Source organism: Haplochromis burtoni, unplaced genomic scaffold, assembly GCF_018398535.1.
Source record: "Haplochromis burtoni strain Fernald_Lab_line unplaced genomic scaffold, NCSU_Asbu1 Contig_231, whole genome shotgun sequence".
Classification (NCBI taxonomy): Eukaryota; Metazoa; Chordata; class Actinopteri; order Cichliformes; family Cichlidae; genus Haplochromis; species Haplochromis burtoni.
In genome coordinates, this window is record NW_024582592.1 from 710,325 (window position 1) to 719,932 (window position 9,608).

The 9,608-nt window shown below is 42.1% G+C and overlaps 1 protein-coding gene across 3 annotated transcripts in view; it reads left to right on the top strand.

The window, feature by feature from the left end:
* Positions 1 to 831: 831 nt before the first annotated feature.
* adamtsl5 (ADAMTS like 5) overlaps positions 832 to 9,608 on the top strand; it is a 66,485-nt gene continuing 57,708 nt past the window's right edge. For 2 of the 3 annotated variants that reach the window (XR_006055148.1, XM_042226861.1), the window contains exons 1-2: positions 832 to 1,572; positions 5,899 to 6,000. Coding sequence is in view for 1 of the 3 variants with exons in the window: in XM_042226861.1 (XP_042082795.1) it covers positions 1,553 to 1,572; positions 5,899 to 6,000 (122 nt within the window). In the remaining 2 variants the exon portion in view is untranslated. The remainder of the gene's footprint in view (positions 1,573 to 5,898; positions 6,001 to 9,608) is intronic. The other variant, XR_001336884.2, reaches the window with a different exon arrangement.

Below are 9,608 nucleotides of genomic sequence, written 5' to 3' on the forward strand. Positions count from 1 at the left end.
ATCAGCACTGACCACAACAGAAGATACAACAAGATAACATTAATTAGTAGGGATAGTGAAAACGTCTGTTTACTTTGTTAGCCACTTGGCTATGATAGTAAACAGTAGACACTGATGTAGCTTACTGAATCTTTGGACTGTGTTCAGCACAATATTAATTAGTCATTGTCAATTCTTGATTTGTCCTGTTTCATTGTATGACCAATTATGATGGCTGTTTGTAAGCCATTTGCATACTATGCATACTCTCTCGTGTGTGTGTGGGGTGTGTGTGTGTTGTGTGTGTGTGTGTGTGTGTGTGTGTGTTGTGTGTGTGTGTGTGTGTTGTGGTGTTGCTCTGGTGAAATTCAGTATGGTTTCGACAACAGTTTTATGTTAATGTAAAACTGTATTTGTTTTGTGTGTGTGTGTGTTTGTGTCAGAGGGAGTGTTCGCCCAGGGCGCCAAACAGGCTAGGACCGCCACTGATGAGGAGGATGACTTGAAGGAAGAAGATATTTTCATCAAATACAGTTAAAAATATTTTAACTTTATAAAAATGTAACAAAAGTGCTTTTGAACTACAATAGTAAAAGCTCTCCGTGTTACATTTGCCCCCAAGCGCTACTTTCTACTTGATTTATATAAATTGTGTTTTTACTGAAGGTATTAAATGGTTCTGTTATAGTGCAGACATATATGTTCCTTCAAAGATGTCTGTTGTGAGTTGCTCCATTTCCAAAGTTGAACTGATCGTAGTGAGGTGAAGGGACGGGTGAGTTCCGACGGGCTGCTGTGCTGTGACGGGGGAGAGAGGCGTGTTCACGGCAGGAATGCAGCGCTCAGGTGGAGAAAGAGAGAGGGTAGCAAAGAGAGAGAGGGAGACACACGGACACAACAGCAGCAGCCGAGCTGTGGACAAGTGGGATCGGCCCGTGGCCCCCGTGCTCCTGAGAAGTCGTCCCCGCTCCTCTGTGCGCACTTTGGCCGGACTGAGAGGAAGGTCACGAGGAAAATAGAGGGGAAAGTGCCACCGGCGCTACCTGCTGCGACCACAGTCAACCAGGAGTCACCTGCCGGGAGGCAAAAGTGCATTTTAAGCGTAGTTGTAGGAACACGTTGGAGTCGTGGCAGATGGTTTATAAGAAGCTCTTTTTTTTAAAGGACAAAGGGCCCTTCGTGTCACTTTTTGCACTTGCGCGTCCAGCAAAGGAGGTCTTACAAAAATTAACGTATTTATTATTTTCAGGCTTTACTTGTAACTGATGTCATGTGTTTTGGGAAGTGGGACGCAGCTGTTTGGATGGACAGGCACTTCAGCTGAGAGAGAGTGAAAGACACGAGACTTCCTTCAGAGTGTCTGCTAAAAAACAGCGAAGGCAGAAGGAAGAAGCCTCCAGCAGACGCAGGGACATGGATGGTATCGCTGTCTTTGAAATCCGTGTGTCGGCGCAGTCTGCAGATTGGGTGCACAGCGCGTCTGAGCCGTGACAGTTCATCATGACAGAGAATCCAAACTGCACCTGAGCGCGAATGTAACGTTACCGGAGCCCACTCCACTACAGGATCCACGATGTCCTCAGTCCAGACGAGGTAAGAACGAGGGGCTGTAAACGATCTCTCTGATCAAGTTTATCTTCCACCCGCAGGTGGGATTAGTATACTGTGATTTCTAATACGAGTCCAGCTTTGATAAGAGGCGACAAATTCCAGAGAAGCAACATGGAGCCTGTCTGTCCTCTGGAAGGAGGAAATATTTGGTGGCTTTAAATATTTACCTTGAGTTATTTTTTTCTTGCAAGGAGCTGCAAAGCCTTGAACATTTCTTGCACTGCATTGAAGGATGGGAGGTGATAAATTCCAGGGACAGTTGAGTTTTTCTCTTCCCCAGTGGGTTGGACGGTGTTTGTTTTGTGGTTTGATCCATTCCAAGAAGTTCAAGGAAAACTTGTGCTGTGGGGCATCTTTTCTCAGTTGTTTTGGAGCATATTTGAAAAAGCTCGTTGCTCGGGTGCTTCTGTATTTCGCTTTATTTGGTTTGTGCATTTGGTTTGACTTGGAGCAGCTTAGTTGATCCTGCAGTCGCCTGTGAAGCCAGGGGCAGAAGTCATATCCAGTCTGCTGTAGGCTACTTCCTACCAGAGGGTGAGGTAATCCCCCTGCCATATCAGTGATATTACAAGTCCCGACTCCACATTCCACACGCCCTGATACTCTACCTTTATCTCCTAAATGTCACTGCCTATAAATACCCTGGTAATATTTTATCTAATCCTTACCCTGCAACAGAGAACACAAACACAGAGGACTGCAGAGAGACTCAAACTTTGCAAAGCTTTTTTCATATCTGCCTCTCAAATGGACCTGGTGTGCATTTGATGCCGTGCATCAGGGCACATTTGTAGGACCGCTGTCAGCCAGGCTGGTGTGCAGCAGGAGAAAGAGGAGAGAAAGAATTGGCTCAGGGCACATTTTCTGTGTCGGGTAACTCTTCAGAGGAATGTTTGTTTGGGAAGGAGCTGTCAGACTCATGAACAGGTTTAATCTTCTTACCATGGAACACTGAGCATATAGCTTCAAAACGAGGACACTAATTTGGTGTAACACGCAACGATGTCACTTTCTCCTCCAGCAAGGAATTTCAATCCTTTTCTCTCGCCTGGGATTTGCGCTTTAAGCACTAGAGAAAGACATTAGTGTTTTTTTTTAAGTGGCTCTTTGTAATTGATGGATTATCCTTGATGTGTAACGAAAGACAAAAAGTTATGCAAGCCTCAGTTTTCTTCTAATAAATACAATGTTCTTAATTTAACAGATGCAAAGCTGAGGTACATGATTTTGCACTCCAGTGTTCATTTTTACAGACATGTTCTGCAATGGCCTCTACGTGCATATAAAGCATCTGGTCCATGATGAAGATTGAAGGTAGTTTTTGAAATTATGAAAATATCTCCTGTATTTTGGCTGTAACTGCTATCCCACCTGAAAGCCTGAGACTCCATTAGAGAAGCAGGTGATAGTACCATTAAAACCACTGGAACCAAGGGAACAACATTGATCATCAGGCAACAAGTGAACGGGCAGTGCTTGAAATGCTGGAAACAGGAAAAAATGGGGATAATGATCATAGAGACTTTGATGATGGCTATATTAGAAAATCATAGCAGTGCCAAGAGGGCAGGTCTTGTGGAGGGTACCCTGTATGCTGTGGTTACTAGCTTCAGAAAGCTGTGAATAGTAATGGCCATGGGGAGATTCTTGCTCTTCTAAAAGACTTGCTAAAATGTAAAGGCTGCTAAAAGTTTATGGAGCAAGTGCAAACCTCCAGAAAAATGTGGAAGTACCAACAACAAGCAGTTTCTCTAATGGCCATGTGAGGCTGGCTCCAAACTGAATCAGTCCCCAAAGGCTGCCATGTTCAAATCTGGCATTTGAACATGGCAGCCTGGGACAAAAAACATTTCAGTCTCTTTCTATTGATAGTCTCCCTCCATAATAACTGTACAGGAGCTGGATTTTTTTAAACTCACCTGTTCAGATATTTAAAATGCTGAAAGTTGGTTAATGGACGCAAATAAATGTAGTCCAGGCCGAGTGCCCAATGAGGCCTGGGTTTGCTAGGCCTCCACTCCATTTTTAATGGAAACATCTCACAAATGAAGTGACCTGTTTTGTAGTACTGACCATCCAAGAAATCTGTGCCTTAAATTTGATGAGTGAAATTCGAGTATCTTTTTAGCTTGATACTAATGAGCAGATCTGTGTACCTACACTTTTGCCTATGAATACAGCTTGCTAGCATTAGCTGATAACTGATACCTTCACTTCTGGCTCCAAAGATACATCCAAATCACCAATGGTGAGGCTTGGAAATGCATAGTCCAGGGTGATGTTGCATTACAGTCTTATACAGTCTTTGGTTTGGAACTTTGTTTATGCTGTCCATAATCAAATGTGCCTACATGTGAGAGTTAGGGCCCTTTCATATAGAAACTGCAACATGCTAGCTGCGACAGTATAGCTGTGTGACCAATAGAAGTTCAGAGCCTGTAGTACGAATGAAGATCATGAGTGGAAGCAAGAAAGTGATGTAGTACAGCCAGAGCCCAGCGCAGTGCACGCCGCTTCCTGTGTGAAAAGGGTGGATGTGAACCATGGAGCAATGGAAGAAGGTGGTTCAGGTTGCAAAGACAGGATTATTTGGACCTGTTACAAACTTCTTTGTTGTGGATGCCACAGGACATCTTCTGGGTTGTTGTGGAGTCCATGCCTTAATGGGTCAGAGCTGTTTGATGGGAGACCTACATGAGCGAGCAGATGGTTTTAATGTTGGAGCTGATTGGAGTAATGTTGCCGCAAGGAAAAAAGTACTGCATCACAATTTGCCAGTTACGTCTGTGAATTATCCAGTCTTCATTTTAAACTCTGGGGCTGGCTGGTTTAAATCTCAGTGCTCCCTGGGAGCTGTAATTAGGAACACATCAGTCAAACAGTCAGATTCAGATTCTTCAACTTAGGTCCTCATACATTTTTAAGAGTAAAAATGCCCATACATGGAAGAAAGGCAACTGTACCATTATTATAATTGTATTATTACATTTATTTAAGCTTCTTATTATACAGATAAAGATACTGAATTCTTTATAACATTTTAATTATTTATTAATCGAAGAACCACATTTGTAAAGTAAGTAAAATTGTATTTATATATCACTCTTCAAGTCAAATATCATAATGTGCTTAGAGTTAAAGTTTAAAGAGATTTAGTGAAAGAGACCAGCGAGTCCACAGATCTCAGGCTCAGAAGAAAAGAGATCAAGAGTCTGGGGGCCACTGTTGCTAAAGCTCCTTTAGTTTTGTATCCATACATCCACAGCAGGTCCTTATCACATGACCTCAGGGACCTGCTGTGGATGTATGGAGCTACAAGCTCTCTGATGTGCGCTGCTGCTTGCCCATGCAGAGCTCTAACATTTTCAAACCAAAATCTTCAAGTGGACTCTGATGTTGATGGGGAGTACTTGGACTCTTAGTCTGAACAACCTGCACACGCTCCAGGGAGGACTTGTTAAGACAAGCGAACACAGGCGCCATCATACCGGAAACTCTCGTGATGATTCAACGTGGAGAGTTTGATGTCCGTCCAAGTCATGAAGTACTTCAGTTCTCAGTCACAGCTTCTCCCAGTTTAAAACTCTATGCAAAAAACCCTTTGTTTTTAGATACACCCAAATGACCTAAGACAAGAATAAAGGACAGGGCAAAAATAGTACTTAAATTCACAAAACAGATTATCTGCTCAAATAGGTCAGATCACAGCCACAGCTACAAAAATACCCACATTAAAGATGTTTTCTTGAATGAAATCAAGGCATGAGAGTGATAATCAGGATGGGAGATGGTTCAGATGTGTCCTCGTCAGTGGAAATAATATTTTTGGTTTAGGTAAGGAACAGAGTATGCTGGAGGACGCAGGACGTCAACGTTGCAGTAGGAAGCTGGCAGGATGTCCAATCATTGCACTCTCACTTACTTTGTTGGTCAACGTCCAGAACAGAGCAAACTAAAATGAAACGCTTATTGGTCATTTCATCTTTTTCACTGTTGTCACTTTGTGTTCCTCTGTCGGTACAAACAGTAGCTGAGAACAATCACTGACTTCAGGCAAACAACTGGAATGCTGTTATCGATCCAGCAGCAAAGTAAACTCTCGCTGTCTCTTGTGCCGATTTCTTGGAAAGATTCAGCCAATAATCAAAGACTTTTTAAACTAAACCTCAGAAACTCCTATAATGTAAAACTAGTCTTTCCACAGGTGAGAGTAACAGAAGGTTAACAAATGGTAGAAGGTGGAATCCACTTTGAACGATTTCCTGTTGTGGATATTCACATTTATACACTTTCCATGTTACTTTGAAGCAGGTACTGGCTTATCTGCAGCGGCCCACGGGCTCTGTCGGAGACAAAGATGAAGCCATGCAGTCATTCCACAGACGGACGCTTTCTAGTGTCATGGACCAGGTAGATAAGGCTTTACTGCTCTTTGTGTGTGTCTATCTGAACTCAAGCTTTTACTCTTTAGTCTCTTTGTGTCCAAGGAGGACATGTGACGTTTTTGTCTGTTAGCAGGATGAACCTTTGTGGTACAATGTGAAAACTGATTGGTAACAAAGAATAACTGAACTGGATGTGATCTAAATCATAGCTTCTGCCACTGGATCATTAATGTTTTTAATCCATGATGTAGAAAATCTGACAGAGACTTGAAACTTGACTCCCAACCCTCAGGATACATTTATGTCTACTTAGTGTTTATGTTTTTTTAATCTAAGACAGGCTTCACTCTTTATGTGGATAGAAGACATTTTGAAAAGCCCATTAAAACATGGTGGGTTTAGCCCACATGTCATCACAACATCAGTTGCGTGCATCTCTCCACATTCTCATGTTGTGAGACCGTGACTGTCGGTGACCTGAGAGGCTCTGCTTCAATCAAAGTGGCTGTGAAAAGATAATCTCATAATCCCCGAGGTATGGTGGTGTACCAAGGTTGTTCTCCCTGTGGTGGAAGGAGCAAAGTGAAATCAAGTGAAGCAAAGCAAGCCAAACAAAGGGAAGGCACCATAGTTGAGTCTAGACATTTTGGCAGCGGCCATCTATAATTATTTTACAATTAACCACAATCCTCTCTGAGCGTTTGACCCTTTAAAGCCGGTGGGAGCAGGCACGCTCTGTTTTGCATAGCTATTTTTAAATCCCGGTAGAACTGCAACCACGTAAGCTAGCGCAATAATTTTTTTTGCATATGAAACTGGAGTAGTTGTACTTGCATCTTATGCCATCAACTTGTCCTCGGTCACAGTTTCCTTCCACATATAGCTTTGCAAAAATTGCATAAAAACCACTTGCAGCAACAAAAACATAATATTCCAGAAACACGGTTTACCGATCCGATCGGCTGTTCGTAACACTTTGGAATAGATCATCAGCGCAAACGATCGCATGTCTGCCATTACCTGCCCGGAACCGGAAGTGACGTCATTTTCACGGAAATGTAGTTTTTTACCTTCAGGGCCTCATCAGCCTATACTGGTGTTTTTAAAAGTTATGTTTGACTTTATGACTTTCTGTATTGTTTCTGGGATGCTTAGAAGTCAAATTGTACTGCTGGAAATAGTTTATTTTGATGCATATGCTGTTTTTTTGCAAATTTGCATTATAATATTTATTTTCGTTTTTCCTGCAGTATATAAAAATTGGTGTATTTCAAAAATAAAACTATGAAGACACTTAAAATAAATTTCCTGTGGTGGGAAACTATTTTGTGCAACTTTTTTGTATTTACAGTTCTGAGGCATAAGCCTCTTAAATGTCTCTAGCTAGAAATAATATGTTAAAAAAACAAAAACGATTGTCAGTTTTTTTTGTAGTTAATTGCAGTTTTTTGCAACTTATGTAATTACTATACACTTAATGCATACATATTATTAAAATTTGGGCTATAATGGTTGTATTGATGTATAGCAACTTGAAATGCTCCCTAAAATGGCGCTACAGCATGTAAAAATATAATATAAGCTCTGGCGGACTTGGTTCTATGGTAGGTCTTAAAGGGTTAACAAACAGTGATACTGGATTTCTTTTTTTACTACGTCTTCAAGTGAAACAGCTGCTGAGCCACAGAGACTTTTGCCTCGTCTTCAGAGAGGCTCACAGTCCCGAACCCTAACCCAGACCGAGGCCACTGACTACTTAGTAAGCACAGATCCAGGGATCAGAGCCGGAATCCGGCGCTTCAGACTGAACATCTGGTTCTTTCATTTTATTCAAACGCGTGCTCCACGTAAGCATCAGACCCTCCACCAGTCAGTCTTGGGTCATTAAATCTCAGGGTGGGTCAAAGGTCAAGTCTTGCCTCTGGTTGGAAGACATGTTGCTTTTCCAAACTTGGTGGGTGTGCAGCTATTTGTAGGGCGCCATACAGAAACACTTACACCGAGATCCCACACAAAGAATTTAAATGAGCAGAGATCTTGAATTGAGGTGTCTCCGGCGTTGACGTGACTCTCAGCTTCCAGGAGGTCAGAGGTCACATTCTCACCTGCAGCATAATCAAGTCAAAGCGGTATAATAGAATCCGTGTAATTGCATGATAGCTGTGTGGAGCTGTTGTTTATTTGTGCAGGGTGGGAATGTGAGAGCTACCTGTCTGTTAGGGCGTGTTTAAGGCAAGGTTCGTGAGTTCACTCACATTACAATGTAAGGGTGGGGAGAGTGCAGAGAACTTTACCTTTCTTAAGACCTGCTGACGTTAGACACAGGTGAGGTACCTGTCTACATATGGGTTTGTTGCCAAGTCACAGTCACTGCTCATGGCAACCCACTTTGTGAGTCATCATAAGCAGACCAGACCAGACCAGTGTTTCAAGTCAAAATTTTATGATCTGTCGATGGCATATGTGCAATATTCCAGATCTACAGCCCAGTGAAGCCGGTGCATGTGATTCATCTGTGGTTATAGGTGATGTTGCTCCACAGACACTCTTAAAAAGGTCAACAGAGAGATGTGTAGGTGTGCGTACTGTGTAAGAGCTGTTGCTATGCATTGTTAAATATGACACAAAACACAAAAGCATAGATTATAATTATAGACTGTATATAAAAGATGGTGACTGCCTGTCAGAAGGACTGCATGAGGATCAGGTGCTGAACAACCAAAACTGGCACACATGTACACCCTCGCTTACTTAACTATATCAAGGGTCTTACCTGTTGGCATGTGGTTGCTAGGCAACACATGATGCTACCTAGCAACCACCTTCAACCGCCGTTTTAGTTTACTAACAGGTTAAATTAGGCCATCTACATCTTTGCACCTATAATACCTCAGTATCATAACCTCTCATTTATATCCACAAAGCTTGAATTGTGCAGGATATATTATGACACCATCATGTTCTCCAGGCAACAACAGACTAAACTCACAGAACAAATAATACTACAGCATAATAGCAAGTACTGCTAAATAAAACTGAAGCACTTTAACCCTGTATTCTTTCTAATGGTAAGTAGAGGGTGAAGTGTATGAGGAAACTGCCCTAATATTCACTTCATGTATAACCTCAGTGCGTTCTTTTTGGATTTGTGGTTTGTTAGTTTCATGTCCAAGAGCAACATAGATGATAAATAACTGTATTCTTTTGGATGTGGCTTCCTACCAATTAATAAGTCAGTACCATATAAGCATGCAGTGTTCCTCAGTTTCTCAGTTTGAGCTGCTCTTCACTCATCATGTCTTGTTTTAAACATCTGTATGGCAACAGCCAAACGCTCCACATGAAGCTTCTCAAGAGGCCTTAAAAACCAGTGGGTAATGTCATGGTGACTAGCATCTTTTATATATGGTTCATGGTTGTAATTGATCAGACTGAGCTGACTGTGACAGGAAGATGGCGCCTTTGCTCGGCTTGCCGTCTACCTGCCTACGCTGTATTGTATTTTATGCTTTTATATCAGCCCTGACGTTTAATATATGGAGCTATGCTGCTGTGATTTACGACCGTTCTTCCTTGCTTCACATCAAAGACTCTATGGAACGTCTTTATGATGACTGGGACAGTTATAGAAAA